The sequence below is a fragment of the Squalius cephalus genome, assembly GCF_949319135.1.
Source record: "Squalius cephalus genome assembly, chromosome: 1".
NCBI lineage: Eukaryota > Metazoa > Chordata > Actinopteri > Cypriniformes > Leuciscidae > Squalius > Squalius cephalus.
In genome coordinates, this window is record NC_137122.1 from 68,133,956 (window position 1) to 68,150,970 (window position 17,015).

General features: G+C 36.1%; 1 protein-coding gene across 2 annotated transcripts; it reads right to left on the reverse strand.

Annotated features, from left to right (window-relative positions):
* Positions 1 to 7,012: 7,012 nt before the first annotated feature.
* LOC307170791 (uncharacterized protein) lies at positions 7,013 to 17,015 on the reverse strand. 2 transcript variants are annotated; one of them, XM_079892087.1, is made up of 4 exons: positions 16,964 to 17,015; positions 15,412 to 15,478; positions 8,284 to 8,411; positions 7,013 to 7,522 (listed from the first exon to the last, which is right to left on the reverse strand). In XM_079892087.1, exons 1-4 carry the CDS (start codon positions 16,973 to 16,975, stop codon positions 7,220 to 7,222), a joined length of 510 nt encoding a protein of 169 aa, XP_079748213.1. In that variant the 5' UTR covers positions 16,976 to 17,015; the 3' UTR covers positions 7,013 to 7,219. The 2 variants fall into 2 exon arrangements, with proteins under 2 accessions (XP_079748213.1, XP_079748214.1); XM_079892088.1 differs by lacking the exon at positions 16,964 to 17,015 and adding an exon at positions 16,331 to 16,431.

A 17,015-nucleotide genomic window follows, 5' to 3' on the forward strand; every position in this document is an offset into this window, starting at 1 on the left:
GTTCAAGGAGCGGCCTGGTCTGCCTGTTCAGTTTCAGTAGATCGGCAAATGTTGAATTTTCTGTCGAATTTGAACCACTGAATTTGTGGAAGCGAAATAAAATAGACCTAAAATATTATAGGTTGTATTTTTAAACATAATGCATATTTTGGAAGTGAAATCTGAAAGGTGAATATGGATTATTGATTTTTTTTAATAATGAAAACGTGTGTGAAATGTTTTGAATTGAAATATTCACAGCTTAAATATACAACCATGTTGAATTTCAGCCCTAAAAATACAGTGCTTTAAGTTTTTCACAGGTCTGATGTCTCTGCAAACTTTCATAGGTTTTTCAGGCATGGCTTAAAAAATGGATGAATTCTCAAAAAAATATTTCTCTCTCTCTCACCTACACACAGACTCACACACAGAGATGGACATAAATACATGGAAATGTTGTGGGAAAAATGTATTTAAATACAAACACAGTATTTTCTATTTTGAAAATACACAAACTCCATGTGAAATTGGCCGTCCAGTGCAGGAATGGGTCACGGTGAATGAATAAACTACACAGGCCTACTGACTTTTCATTCCTAACCTCATCTCTGTCTCTCTCTCTTTCTCTCTCTCTTTCTTTCTTGCAATTACAAATAAACTTGTGCAAAATAGCAGCCATTTATATACTTATTTCTGGTTACAATGTAGTCTATTACTTGCGGTGAACACTATTAAATAATTCATATTGTATGTAAAACTGTGGGAACCTTTTCTGCAATCTAGCAAAGAATATGGATATGATATGATGCGATATGACCAAAATCTCAATTTTACTTCACAGTAACAATATCATGGTTTCACAATTCTCAATATCAGTTTTGAAACTCTTTTGAGTTTTTTTTTTTTTGTTTGTTTGTTTTTTTGCAGGTAGTCCAATGCTATTTAAGTATTTTTATATTTATGTTATGTAAAGTATATTTGTTTCTATAAGTTTATTAAAATTATAAAGTTTATCTCAAATTTAAAATTCAAATTCATTTAGATTCATTTGACACCATTTACCCCTTTTTATTTTTTTAACGTACAATAAAACTAAAAGCTGAAGATGTTTGTGGAGTATCATTCATCAGTGCTTCTTTTTCACTCCAACGTTCCAGTAATTCCTGCCCACTAAAAGCTGCACGGATAAATTTGCTTACCTCACAAACAGGTATATCTATGCAAACCATTTAGAAAAAGTTTCATAAATTCACACTTTATATCATCGCTATGATATGTAGTTTCATAGGGCAGGTCTGAACTAGTTGATGCACAAATCAGTACCCTGAAAAAAAGGGTTGACTGACAAAAAAGTATTGTATGTATTTTGAAAATACAAAAATACTCATCTTAAATGTATTTAAATACAAATTACATTAGATTTTTTCCAAAGGCTTTAAAATACAAAATAGTATTTTGTATTTCAAACACGTATTTTAAATACATGTATCTGAAATACTGCCCATCCCTGATAGTTAGCTGGTTTTAATGCCCAGAGATTCCGATCCCGACGTGATTTACTGGCGGCCCTCGAAGATGACGTTCGTTCGTTCGTTCGTTTATTTATTTATATAGCACCTTACAGACTACCACCGTAGTTCCAAGGTGCTGTACATTGCGATAAAACCAACAGGACAGGAAAAAGACATACAACATCCATGTACAAAGTACTAAAAAGCCAGAGAATACAGATAAGATTTTAAACGACCCTTAAAAACATTAAGATTCAAGGAAGATCTAACGTCCAGTGGTAGATTGTTCCACAATCTAGGTCCAGCAACAGCGAAAGCACGATCACCTTTCATTTTAAGACGTGTACGAGGAATCGTTAAGAATCGTTATGACACATTCATGCACAATGCAACTTTTCTGACTGATGTTACGCGACATTTAAATGCACTCAATCGTAAGCTCCAAGGGAAACAAAAGATTCTTCGGATGATGCTGAACGATGTGGCTGCATTTGAAGAAAATTGACCTGTTCGCGCAGCAACTCCAGGAAGGAAATCTCACTCACTTTTCCAGGCTCCTTTTCTCCTTACTGTTCATATCTCAGAGAGCTAAAAGACGAGTTTTCCTCCCGATTTGCGGACGTTAAATCCCTCACACCTGCACTGGAATTCACAGAGAATCCATTTGCTTGTGACATACAGGCTACGTCTGTCGCAGTCATGCCAGAGCCCTTCAGCGGGGACAGGGCAGCGTTTGAGGAGCAACTCATAGAGCTGCAGCACAACAACATCCTTAAAGAGAGACATAAAGAAGAGAGCTTTGACACATTCTGGACCAAGTGTGTTCTGAAAGACACATACCCTGCATTAATCCAGTGAGCTTTACAAATCTTGACCTGCTTTAGATCTACATATGTGTGTGTGAAAGTGCTTTCTCTGCAATGGGAATAATAAAGTCAAATCAACGTTCACGTCTAACTGACAGACATTTGACAGAATGTCTTAGAGCAGCAGCCAGACCTGAAATCACTGGGAAAAAGACTCGGACTCAGATTTCCCACTAGGAATAAGGACTTCTTTTCATCAGGGCTTGAGAAGTAGCCTGTATTTGCTCAATTATTTTCTTCATACATTTTGAGGTTTGTAATACATTTTTGTGTTAATACCTTTTTAATCTACTTCTTGTTAATCTACTTTTTTGTTCCAGATTTTTTATTTTCATGTTCAGTATTACTTTAAATTGGACAAAGACAAGCAAGACTACTCTGTTTGAGTATGAATAATTAATATTGATAGAAAACTGTTAATCCACAGTGTTTTTCGGAGACTTTGTTCCTGGTTCATGTTGGTTCTCGTCTCCCTTCCAATCTGCCCATTGCGTCCCTGTGTTACCGAGTCCTTCTCCATCTCTGCCCCACGACGACTCTGACCAGCATCTCTATCTGTTTTTGCTTTGTTATCAATAAACTGATTGTTCACTTGCAGTCGGATCCTTTTGCCTTTTCATTACAGTTGCTGACAGTCAACCAAAAATAAAAGTTACACTGCTCAACTTAAATGGTCCTCTGTAAAATCATTGTGCCCAGCACCCAACCAAACACATCAGTGCAAAGCCTTATTTACATAATGAATAATAGTTTAGAAACCAAATGTTACATTTCAAATATGGAAACATATTTGGATTCTTCCTGAATGAGAGAGAGGTGAGCCCATTAGCCTATATGTTGTTTATAATGGATTCCACTATACCCTTAATTGCTTATTTTATATAATTTATAGCTACTTATTTTTCATTCTTGTTCTGAATACTGTTCAATTTGAAGGATTTGTTGTGGACTGGGGGGTTAATAGCCCTTAGCTATAGTGTTATAATGTTTTTAATGTTTTAATGCTGTCTATCTATCTATCTATCTATCTATCTATCTATCTATCTATCTATCTATCTATCTATCTATCTATCTATCTATCTATCTATCTATCCATCCATCCATCCATCCATCCATCCATCCAGTAACGTTACAGAAACAGGACAGTTCGTTTATGTACTTGTATATTATTGCCATATTGTTTGTTTGTTTCTATGATTAAATGTAAATGTAAATGTGTATACTATATGAGTGTGTGTCTAGCTTTTCAGTTAACCCTGCTAATTCTATCATTACAGTATTTTTTATTCGCTTTGGTACTATTTCCAAGTCAAGTCAAGTTAGGTGTACATTTTCCAAACTCTTAGTGCTAATATCACAACAGATCATCAAAAGTGCACTTTTTTTAAAACATTTCATTATGTTTTCAATTGTGTAAGTACAATACACAAAATCACAAAGTATCCTTTTCACAACACAAAATAAGAGTTTCATCTACATAAATGTTTCATTCACAGTCACTGGCTTTCAAAAAGCTCTTACTATCAAACTTTTGATTTGCATCTCTTCTTGTTCTTAATGGTTAATCAATTAATCATTTGGTACACCTATAGGTTTCTATAGATATTGATTCTACAGTTTCTATAGAACTTGTTTGCAATTTCCGATATGGATAACCAAATGTAATGAATTATTTTTACATAAGTGATTTAATAACCACCATGATGTTCAAAGTGTGTGCACACGCATATGTGTGTGTGTGTGTGAGAGAGTGAGAGAGAGAGAGAGAAAGATACAGAGAAATTTGCCATTTGTGCAAATACTGTACAGCAGAATAGAGTATAAGGGAGAGGAAACAGTCTATGACTGTAAAACATAAGATGGATCAGAGGTGCATCAGTACAAGGGAGACAGACGGCATCAAATACAGCATTTTAACATTACAGTATGTATGTCATGTGATACTGTAGACATGGTAGGTACATTACTGTAACTCAACCTTCATCTGTAAAGGTCCACTACAGTATATTCAGTCAAATAGTCAAAATCATTTACTGTATTCATTGCCAGCAAACTCTGTTCTAGCACAGAACCTCATGGCTGTGCTTCATCACAGCTTTTGATAACACTCTGGATAGATACTATTACAAACATTATGGATTCAATTACATAAGGTTATGCATTATTTTCTAATCTGGAATAGCCTGTATTACTGTAATTAATTCAGCAACAACGGTGATTTGAAACATGTATCTTGCATTGTTTGCTGTTGAATGAGCTGATTGTTAAAAGTACTAAATTGAAAGAAGATCATACTGTTGTGTTTCTGTGATTAAACCAAATGTTCTCATTACATATTACAATAATCTTGTGTTTGAAACAATGATTATGTGGACTGAAAACATGTGCAACTGACTGAAAGCATTACATCAGGTTTTGAAAGAATGACTAGCTATGTTAAAAGTGTGATCAGTTTGGATTTTTGTACTAAGAGTTTTGAAAATGTGCACCTGACTTGTGAAAATAGCACCAAAGCGAATAAAAAAAAAAACTGTAAATAGTACTGAGCTGAAATTCCATGTTAGCGTTTTCAGAGTTTTAGTTGGGTGTCGAAATAAAATCTTTATGCATGATGTTAAAGGGTTAGTTCACCCACAAGTGACCCACAACTCAACTTCATGTCTTCCAAACCAATATGACTTGCTTCCGTGCAATCTAAAAAAATGTGCTGGTAATAAGTGTTTCAGTTCCCATTTGACCAACAATCAAACAGAAGTCAATGGGAACAGAAACTGTTTTTCTTACTGCCATCCTCCAAAATAGCTTCTTTAATGCTATGTTTGAGGTTTGACATCTTGATTATTTAACACATTAACACACATTGATTATTGATTTTTTTATGACACACTGATCCAAAGCCATAGAAACCCTTTCAACATTGTACACAACAAAACCCCAGGCAAAGTTGCAGAACCCAAGGGCACAAGCACCATCATACAACAACAATCTCAACCACAGCACCCACAACCATCAACACGTCAACGACCACAACAACAACACACCACACCCGCCACCACAACAACACCACAGTGATTGAAGCATGTTTGATGGCAGATGACAATCAGTCAGAGTCCTCATCAGAACAGCTGAAATCAGAGTCTGAAAACATAGCATTAAGTTCTGTGGCTGCTTCTTCCAACTCCATCTCCAGGTGTGAGTTATCATTCAGGATAGGTTTGTAATGGCCCTTGACTAAAAGCATTTCTGCTTTCAGTTTGCTGAGCCTCTGATGAACCAGACACTGCAGTCCTTTTTGTGCATCCTCAGAGAGGTCAACAAGAGAGGCTGCAAAAACATAACAACGATAAATCAATAATGAAGTCAATAACATTTGTTAGTGTGCACATGCATTCCAGACTGCCTAGTTAATTGCTGTAATCACAGAAATGGGAATCTACACCAAACATACTCACTCATGCAAAACTGTATTTAAGGTGAAAGTGTAGAAAGATATTGCAGACACTTCTATCCAAATAAACAGTGACACAGACATAGATGTGCTTACAGTTTGAAGAAAGGGCTCCCAGTGTCAAGTATTGTGCCTTTAGTGCTGTCCAGTGTTGCAGCATTTCCTTACAGAGGATTACTTCCTCCTTCAGGCATTGCACAGCCATAAACTTGTCAAAGACCTTCCTTTTAGTGTGAAAGTGGAGTTTTTATGTATAGAACATGTTTTTATTTATCATTTCTGCGACATAGGTCTAAGGTTTACATGAGCATGGAAACCCTGATAGAAACCAATATTGCATAATGAGGCAGAACGTAAATGTTTTTCTATTTAAAAAAAAAATAAAAAAAAATCAGAGAACTTACTTTCACTTTGCCAAGGCCACGTGTCCGTCTGGATAATGGCATCAGTGGACACAAAGCCAGATGATTGTACTCGGCAACAGCTGCTGCCAGGTGTTTTTTGTCATTTAAAATGACTCTTCGTATCTTACACTCTAAAAACTGCTGGGTTAAAAACAACCCAATTTGGGTTATTTTGGCAACCCAGCGCTGGGTCAAAAAGGGACGTACCCAGCACTGGGTTGTTTTAACCCAACTAGTTGGGTTAAATGTTTGACCCAGCATGCTGGGTTGAACATTGAACCCAATTATGGGTTAAAAATTACTACAGTGCTGGGTTAATGTGACCCAAAATGGGTTGGAAATTTAAACTAAAAATTTTAGTAATCAAAATGACTAAAATAACACATCTACAGCAATACAGACTTCCGTAATCAAAATATGAAAATTTATTTTTGTTTTATCAAGTAAAATTGTCCATTTGTGAATACATTTTTTTTTTTATTTCCCTGAAAATTGAAAATGCATGAAACCATATCACAGAAAGACTTGAAATAACTTCTTGAAGAAAATATGAAGTGAAATCTAAAAACATTTCACAACATTTACATCAAGATCTTGAGCATAAGATATCATGTGAGAGAAATACTCAGTAAGAATCAATTGTAGTGTAATTGTACTGTAGAAGAAAAGTACATGTATTTAGAAGTAATAGTAAATATAACAGAACAGCATAAAAGAGTCAAGGTCGCAGACAGTAATAACCTGTTTGTCAGCAAAAATTAGTCCGAAAAATTAACCTTTTGAAGAAAATATGAATTTGAAATCTTAAAACATTTCAAAGCATTTACATCAACATCTTGAGCATAACATATCATGTGAGAGAAATACTCACAGTAATAATCAATTGTAGTGTAATTGTACTGTAGAAGAAAAGTACAAGTATTTAGAAGTAATGGTTTAGAAGTAATAGTAGTAAATATAAAAAGAACAGCATAAAAGAGGCAAGGTCACAGACAGTAATAACAAAAACTACTGTTTGTCAGCAAAAATGAATGCTCGCAAAACTCTCATTGTTGGTGTTTCATCCCCAGAAAGTCCATACACCACAGTCTGTAAAAACTGCCACACTGTGGAACACTGTTTCGGGTAGTCTATGTCAAACACGTAGAACGCCTTAAAGCAAACATCAACTGCAGCAAGCAATGTATTTTGCTCGAGTGCCTCTCCGTTTATAATGGCAAAGGCTTGAAAGCACTGGTTGTCTCCAAGCATGAGAACATGTGGAAATTCAGAGTCTTTTGAGCGCAGGTACTCAGCCATATTGGTCCCAATCTGACAAAAAAAAAAAAAAAAAAGAAGAGAGAAAAAAGAAAAGAAAAAGAATTGGCATCAATTTAGAACGCTAAAATTTAAAACTAATGTAAATACCTTTAGGAACAGTAAAGGCTATGACACACCAAGCCAACCATCGGCCAATGATAGCACTAGTCGGACCCCAGTTGGCAGGGGTTGGCCATAGCCTTTACAGTATTCCAACTTTTTGGCCCAGATGCAAATGACTCATGGCAACAACACAGTTACCGTTTGATGTCACTAGTTTTTTTTTATGTCGGCTTGGTGTGTCATGGCCTTAAAGGGTTAGTTCACCCAAAAATAAATACTTAAATTAAATTAAATCTGTTCATCATATAAAGCGATCAAGTCTTTTCAGAAAATTTGAAATACATTAGATTCATATGAATTAGTTTTACAATCTTTTTATTAACTTTTTGTAGCATCAAAGTGGTAATTGCATAGACTGCCAATAGTGGGACAGAAAGCTCTCATATTTCATTAGAAATATCGTCATTCCATTCCGAAGATGAACAAAAGTCTTAAAGGTTTGGAACGACAGGAAGGTTTGTAATTGATGACAGAATTTTCATTTTTGGGTGACACTACTCAATGTATTTTTTCACTCAAAAATTAAATTAAAAACATTACTAGATTTGTGACGTTGATAATTGTCAAAATGTGTCAGTCTTTTAAAAGGGTCCATACAATATATTGTAAATACTTAAATCATGTAGTTTTAGCAATGGCTGTTAACTTACAGGCTGTATGTCTATGAAGGCCTTCCGGGTTTCAATGAAAGTTGGTTTAAACGTTTTCCTTCCAATCTTGTACACTGGTGTTGGAAGGACTACAGGAAGTACTTGCAAGGCGACATCACTCTGCATCTCTTTAGAATACAATGAAAAAATGTTCATAAAAATCACTCAAAATTAAAAAAAAAAGTTTCATAAAACTGCAATAAAATTTGACTGCAATAAATCTGGATGTATGACATTCATTTATTAAATTGTGTTACAAAGAAATAGTTAACAAAATGAAAATGGTCCTGACTAACAGTAATTGTAAACAGGGAAAATCTCTCATTTTTTAGAATGACATGAGAGATAGTAATTCATTTTTAGACTGAATTATTCATTTGTAACAGTGTTCTTAATACCCATTACCTGCTGACATCAATTCTACACTGGGAAGTAGATCAAGAGATTGTTTCTCTCTGCTGGCAAACTGCAGAATCTTATCCTTAAACACAGGTACCCAATTTTCGGTGAGTTTTGAAGCGGAGTCTGGATTCAAAATTAAGAAATCCTGGGATATCTAAAAAATACAAAACAAAGGCCAACATGGCAAACAAAGTTGTAAAACAAAAAAGAAAATACTGAGCCAATGTTTTTATTTCTTAAATTTAAACCCACCATGCCTGGTGTGTCGAGGAGACGTGGATACTCCTTGAATATTTCCATGATTGTCTTGGATCCATTGTCACGAATCCATGTGGCCCTATGGATAGACGTCTCCTTCATGTATTGCTCAACCTGACTTAGTGGCCAGATATTATTTTTAAGCCACTCTGTCATTTGAGTAGCTCTTTCTGAATCTACATTTGACTCTGTTGAGAGCAGAAATGTAATCACAAACAGGAATTTTGAGTGGGAAAATATGTTAAGCTGAGGTACACACAGACACACATACACACATTTTATATATATACATAATATATATAAAATTCCGTCAACTATCCCACGCATCTTTCACGCTGTCCCTGGCTAATCAGGCAGTCCTTATTAGCTATGGTTCTACCACTGTGTTGAGGTATTTTGAAGTATCGCATCAGAAACGAGTGATGGAAACACCAAAATTAGAAACAAAATTCCTTAATTCACAAAGAGGTTTTACACTCGCTTGAGGTGGTTTTTGACTAGTACGAAAACAAGTTAATGCAAATAATGGGAGATAGAAACGCATTTGCCGAATAAATTCTGATGTTGCCAACATTAAACCCAAGTGAGGGCTCTTTTTAGAGAACCAAATAATTTGGCTCAGCTCAGTAATAAGAGTCATTTATATATATTAGACACAGACATACGTACATACCTGGCAAAATAAAACTACTGCTATCTCTTGGGTTATCTGAAGAAACTCGATTTTCTCTTCCTTTTCTGACCCTTTTGCGCACGTTACGAAGACGCTCCTCCAGGAAGCCAGTAGCAGGTCTGTGGTATCGACCTGGACTGAACCATGCTTCCTTGTGTTTAAAGAAAAAGAAAACGGTATTAAAAAGTGCAACACTGGCCCCATTTACATGAGTACATGAATGTGATTAAAGCAGTGTTTTCCCATCCCTGTTCCTGGTGCCAGCATTACACATTTCTGAACTCTTCCTAATCAAACACCTGATTCAACTCATCAGCTCGTTAGTAGAGACTCCAAGACCAGAAATACATGGGTCAGATAAGGCAGTGCTTCTCAAACCTGTCCTGGGACCCCCACCACTGCACATTTTGTATGTCTCCCTCATCAGACACACCCAATTCAAGTCTTGCAATCTACTAATGAGCTGGTCAGGTGTTAAATGTGCAATGGTGGGAGGTCCCCAAAACATGATCTGAGAAGTACACATGTGCTAGTGCTGTAACCTTTAAGCACAGGTTTAAAAACAGCAATTATTTCATACTTCTAAGTTCAGAAAAACAGAAGTCCGTATAAATACAGCAAAATCACATCCCTGTGTTAGACACTGTACTCACATAGCCTTTACCCTGGCAATCCTTAAGGCATGGAAACTGTTCAACTACTGATGAAGCAAGGGTGACTTTTGTACCTGCACTTGGGCTAGAAGAAAAAATGTCATATTTTGAATTTTAACAATAGTACAAATGTACACACCAAGACATTTAATATATCAAAAAATATTTTAGCATTAAAATGTTTTACTTTAATTTGTATTGAAAATGTGTACTCACTTTTCTCCAAAGCGTTCAATAAGATGTGACACCAAGATCCGAACCATGGCTTGTCTCTCTTTAAGTGAAATGCAGTGCTTGTTTTCAATAGTATCTACAATACCTCTGCCATTGGGTGTTGCAAGAAGGATGTCTCTTACGTTCTAAAAAAAAATATTTTAGTTTAAAAGAAAAACATCCTACAAATTTCTTTAATTTAATGCAAAAAAAAAGAAAAAAAGACAACTCCTTTTCTAGCAACAGTCTGGTCCCAAAACAAGAAATCAATAAACACAAACTTACAAATGCTGCTACTTGCTCCACATATATCCTGTGCTGCTGCTCCCTTGATATAGTAGGTGTAGTTGCAAGCTCTTCAATTGATTCCTTTAATAGAAAAATGTAATGGTAATGCACATGTATGCATTTTTACAGTATGTTAGGTCTGCACAATATATTGTTTCATGATGTGCACATTCACATTTCTGTTAATTCAACTAAACCATTATTTTCAGTGAAACTTACAAGATTTATATGATGTCATCAAATTGAGAAACCCTCTCAATGTATTGTGATGTGCCCATGATGACTTAATTGATATTTATATTAATAGAATATTGTCTACAACTGCAAGAGGTAGTATTTGGTAGAAGGTGTAGACAAGCATCAAACTAATGTTGTTTTTGATCCCCCTCCCCCACCTAAAATAGCCTGTATCTCAGAGAAACGTAATGATTATTCTCATTCTCCTTGAAGGACATCACAACATGTAGAGGGTGGTGATCATCAACAGAATGAATGTCCACCAAATCAAGTGCAGAAGAAGGAGACACAGAGAAGGCAAAAAAATGTCTGTCAAATCCAACAGTGTCCCATTTTTTCACAATGAATTTGACTTTGGAGTCAATGAGCACAATGCTCTGAATGGTTGCAAACTGGGGCTCACCATCAGCAGAGTGAGACACAAAAAGTGTCATTCCTGACCTGTAAGTAGTTCCTTTGCATTTAATCCAAGATGGCAAATAGACATCTGAGAACAATGGAATTCCCTCAAAATCACATTTCACTTTCTCAAAACCCTCTATAGATCCCAGGAGTGTGGTGTATCCTGGACCAACTTCAAAGTCATGTGAAAACATCTTCCCAGAGAGCAGGGTGTAGCACAACATCATCTGGTGTCGGAAAGCCTGCGTTTTACAGATATTGCGGAAATTGCAGGTTATATGGCTTAGTCTTTTGAAAAAGCCATGCTTTGCCTCAAAACGCATGCACCAGAACTGAACCAAAGGTCCAAGTTTCCTGATGGCCCCAGGATAATGAAGCATAAAGTGGTGTTTTGGCTTAAAATGCCTGTCTGGATAAAGCTCCAAAAACAGCCTATGGTGTTCCTCAATCAGATGCTGCAAAAATATAGCTGCCTCTGCAGTCAAGGCTGGGGAGAAAATCAACTCCATACAGCCAAGTAGTGAAAGTAGTAGTTCCCAGTGTTTCTCACCTTCTGGAATTAAATCTCCAATCATAAGAGGCAGCAGCCTTAGAAGGCACCACATCTGTGCTGCTGTTTGTCTCATGGACCCATCAGGGTTTTTAAGATCCTGAGGTTTGATTGCAGATGGCTTGTTGTGACTATCAGAAAAACCATAGTCAAAGCTTGTCAGTCTATTATTCAGCTGATCAAGTGTCAAGACTTTTTGTTCAATCAAAGAATTGAGAACAAGTTTGGTTTCATAACCTCCAACCCCTTCCAGAATGTCATGCATGACATCTGGAGTTACATTGTCAGTAACGTGATAGAACTGCAGTTTATTGAGTGAACACTCTCTTTTGATGCCAGTTTCAGTTGGGTTATTCTGAAGCAGATCAGAGTGATAGTTAACCCTGTTGCGCATTACTGACAGATCCTCAACTGTTTGTCCTCTCAAAACCTCTCTTTGTACCCGACACCATCGACACACAGTTTTCCCTGAGAAGCTTTCAGTGTAGCCTAGAATGCCATTAAGACCCAAGTTATCCCCACAAACCTGTGCAACTCCTGCTTTGACAGTGCCCTTAAAATGTTTTGTGACAACCTGTATTCCTTCCAATTCCAGATCTTTAATGTCAGACACAATTGGATCTAAGACAGCATTGATTCCATATGTTTTTACATCGTCTGTCTTGTACACTGCCAACAAGAAGTGAGAGTTTAGGCTGGAAAGATACTCAGGATGCAAGCATTTAAGAGTAAAATAAATAAAACCTAGCTTGTGAACTGAGGTTTTTGATCCAAGTGGATTGACCATCTCACAATCATCATTGTAAATGACAAGAGGAATGGACAACTCTTTAGAAAAGAGTTCATTTGTTTTGAAGATTGTGCCATCTTTAAAATCTGCAAGACCTGTGCTTTCTTGATTTTGCCACTCAAAGATTTTCTCCATTGTTCCTGGACTTTCTAAAACCTGCTTCAGCAAAGGCTTTAGAGGAACACGCTGAAAAGTGTCTCGGACTGCCACTTGTCTAACAGTCCCCGTCAATGTGTCTCTCTGTTGAGTGTATGAAAAGCCAGGCAGAGGTACTTCCTCTGGCTGCACAAAGCAGCCAGACTGAGTAAAATACTGCATTTGTCTGTACTCTGACTCAAATCCCTGAAATGGTTGAGCCGCACACGCAAAATGTTCTAAGAGTTTCTGGGCCCCAGGACTCTCGCTGTGGCCTATCTCTCTTAAAAAAGAGACGGTGTTTCTCTGTAGAGATCCAACAACATCACTGATAAGGCTGGATGTGTGATCTACCACAAAATTAACAGTACTCAACGTCTGGGAGGAATTTGACCTTAATTTCGCTAAAAACAAAGCTACTCTGTCTTGTATATTTTCTTCCTCTAACTCATCAAATTGTTCTTCAGCAATTTCATCACAGTCCTCATCACACTGCTCAACAGCATCTAAAACTGAATTTGATAAATTATCAGGCTCAACCAAAGGGGTTTCCCCCATTTCATTTCCAATGTCATTAACATGCTCCAGTAGGTGTCTTCTAAATGATCTAATAATACTGAATGTGCGATGACATCCAGCTTGAGCACACTGAAAGTAACTAGATGTAGAAAATACATGATGTACAACCCTCAAATGTGAAAATAAAGCTCTGATATTAGGCCCCAAAGACCTTTTGCATTTAAAGCAGATGAACCCCATGCCTTCTACACCTAATACCTTGTACTTACATCAAGTGCATTCTTCAGGTACTTCTTGAATTTTAAACGAAGTCCAATAATGGGGATAAGAGAGGTCAGTGTGACATCATCTAAAAGAAGGAGGGTTTCTTGATCAATCTTCTCAGCTGTAAGAGAAAAAAAATATGCGGAACATAAGTATTTTGATGGAGATGATGAAACATCATTTTATAATGTATGGATACAATTTTGTGGGCTTCAAATTTTGGGATGCCATTCACTGCCATTATAATGATGGATTATCCAGGACATTTTTTGGTCCCACTTTATATTAGGTGGCCTTAACTACTATGCACTTACATAAAAAAAAAAGTACAATGTACTTATTGTGTTCATATTGTATTGTAAAACACTTTGGCTGATATTGAGGTGAGATACGGGTAAAGTTAGGAACATGTGTGGTGGTATGGGTAAGTTTAAGGGTAAAGTTAGGAACAGGTGTGGTGGTATGGGTAAGTTTAAGGGTAAAGTTATGGACAGGTGTGGTGGTATGGGTAAGTTTAAGGGTAAAGTTAGGAACAGGTGTGGTGGTATGGTAAGTTTAAGGGTAAAGTTAGGGACAGGTGTGGTGGTATGGGTAAGTTTAAGGGTAAAGTTAGGGACAGGTGTGGTGGTATGGGTAAGTTTAAGGGTAGGGTTAGGTGTAAGGGACGTGTCAACAGTGTAATTATAAATGTAAGTACAATGAAAAAACATGCATGTACACAATAAGTGCATTGAATTAAATTATTAATTTAAATGTTAGTACATAGTAGTTAAGGCCAACTAATATAAAGTGGGTCCTATTTTTTATTATAACACCGATTGTATTCATCTGAAAGAAGAATGTATACACCTAGGATGGCTTGAGGGTAAGTAAATCATGGGGTAATTTGCATTTTTGGTTGAACTAACCCTTTAAGGACATTTCAAGGGAACGGCAAAGCGCTGCCGTTACCAACTGGTTTTCATTCACTCAATTTCAGCTCAAATGCAATGCCCGACATTATCGACTCTGGGTTATTTCAGACGGTTATATTCTTTTTAGATAGGCTATTTCTTTTTCAAAATCATTGATGATATTAATAATGCTGCAGTGTTATTTTGTTCTCATGTTTTTTAATGAAAGTTGTTTTTCGGTATGGCTTCGAAAACGCGCAGTGATGTCTGTAATCACTTTGATCACGAAAAATAAAATTAAGTGCAAAATGTGCATCGCTAATCAGTCATATACATAACATTATAATGAGAACAAGATTGCTTGTGGTGCTAATGACACAGCCTACGGCGCAAATTACATGACAAAAAAATTTAAAAATTGAAAATCTGCTCAATTTCATTTAATCAAAATTTATTGTTTCTGATGTCACAATTTAGCAAAAGTAAAATTGAAAAAAGGGGAGAAAATGGAAAATATCCATTGATGTAACCGAAAAACTAAAAGATGAACGTCTGGTTTCAATTTTTTATTTTTGCATTTGCATTGTATAATCTGAAAAATTAATTGTTAAGGTTACACGGACCGTGATGCATCATGAAACATTTTATAATCTAATTGTTACCCTCAGAATTGTAATCGAATCGTGAGGCAAGTGAAGATTCAAACCTTTTCTAAAAATACACTTGTTTGAACAGCAGATTTGATCAATTCAACAGAAAAGTAAATTTGTAATTTCTACACAAATTTTTCAGTTTTAAAGTGTGCAAGTGGCTTACGATTACAATGAACCCTGTAAAATATTACTACATACCTTCAAATGTGGGAATTAACTCTTCAAGATTCCATTCTCTTAGTTTAGTTTTCACATATTCGTCCATCTAAGATAAAATAACAGATAAAATACATTTTATGACTAAATTATGTATCCCAATTACAGAGTGGCAAGGCAAAATTGGCGGTCATGATGCTAGTTAACATTATTGAACTAGGCAACTGTAGTCAGGTTTATAGAACTGAAAACATGTAAAACGTCTCATTGCTCTTTAATAAAATCAGGGTCGATGATATCAAATATACAAGGCTTAACAGAGTTGAAATTAGAAGTGGGAAAATGAGACAGAACAGTTAGCTGGATTTAACACTTTTCTGCGTCAAAGCAGCATTTGGCAAAAAAAAAAAAAAAATTATTTATGAAATAAACACCATAATTTAACAAGTACAACAGTAACAAAAAAGTCTTAGGCTACTGTTTTGCATTTATTTTTCAATGTCCTTCGATGCACTTTCCAGTCATTTCAGAAAGATCACAGTGCTTGCTGCCTTTACATTCTCTAAAACAAAAATTAATGTCAGTCAAAAGGCATTTTATTATCACAGAAAACTTGAGAAAAGCTCTTATCTCCAACTTATCCCGGGAGTGGCACGGACAAAATGGCGGTCGAGGTAACGTAAAAAAAAATTAAAAAGGTAAAAATGTAAGTATAGTGAATAGTATGCTCATATTAAATTAATAATATCTACTGTTACTATTATACAGTTAAACGAAAGCAGAGCGGAAAATTTGTGAAGTATGTTCTGACAGAAGACCAAGCTAACGTTAGCAAAGTAAGTTAAACTTCACCGAATCAAACCCGTAGCTAATACAGCAAATCATATATAATAAAGTTAACATATTCAGAAGCAAAAATTAACAATTAACAATAACAATTAACTTTTAAAAATGGACTTACAACTTTTCCCTTCCTAAGGCCAGCGTCGCGATGACAGTGTGGCGCACTTTCTTCCTAACGTAGTCCACTGAGCAGAGCGTATGAGGCGCAGCGCGGCTGTCATTCGGCCGTGAGGTTAATCTCAATTGAGCTGAGAGCGTAAAACTGCGTTTATACAGTAAAATCGTTAGAGAAATATTGAATATGTAAGGGATAATGTATAGCGAGGCGGTTGTTATAGCGAATAACAACCCCGACAGGCTGAACGGGACAAAATATTGATTTAAAAAGGAGTTTATTGATTTAAAAGCTTCCGCTAAAGAAAATAGTCCGTTCCGCATCCATAGCAACGCTCTGTTTTTCATGGCAACGGTGTGTTATACTGCAGCGGTCTGTTATCAAGAAATCAAACAGACCGTCTTCTACATTGGTATTCAACCAAGCCATGTAATAAATGTTGATAACAGACTCTATCAACAGAATTTTTGGAAATAAGACAGAAAACCAATAAAAAGCGGCAGTTAAGACTTGAGGCAAAAACCGCGAATATTTCCATATAAGCTCTTTTCTGACTTTTCCACCTTCCACGAAATCTCAAAATACTCTTGGATAAAAACCAATTGATAACTACTTGAAATTTGTATATTTACTTACCATAAATTGCATACACGTCTTTTCTTTGCTTCCACCTGAAGGCGCTAAGAAA

What these genes read in the sequence shown, in the direction of transcription:
- LOC307170791 (XM_079892087.1), bottom strand. An exon ending in GTTAATTCCCACATTTGAAG is followed by an intron (nt 8,412 to 15,411) that starts GTATGTAGTAAT and finishes TGTATTCTAAAG; the next exon opens with AGATGCAGAGTGATGTCGCC. An exon ending in CCTTCATAGACATACAGCCT is followed by an intron (nt 7,523 to 8,283) that starts GTAAGTTAACAG and finishes TTTTTTTGTCAG; the next exon opens with ATTGGGACCAATATGGCTGA.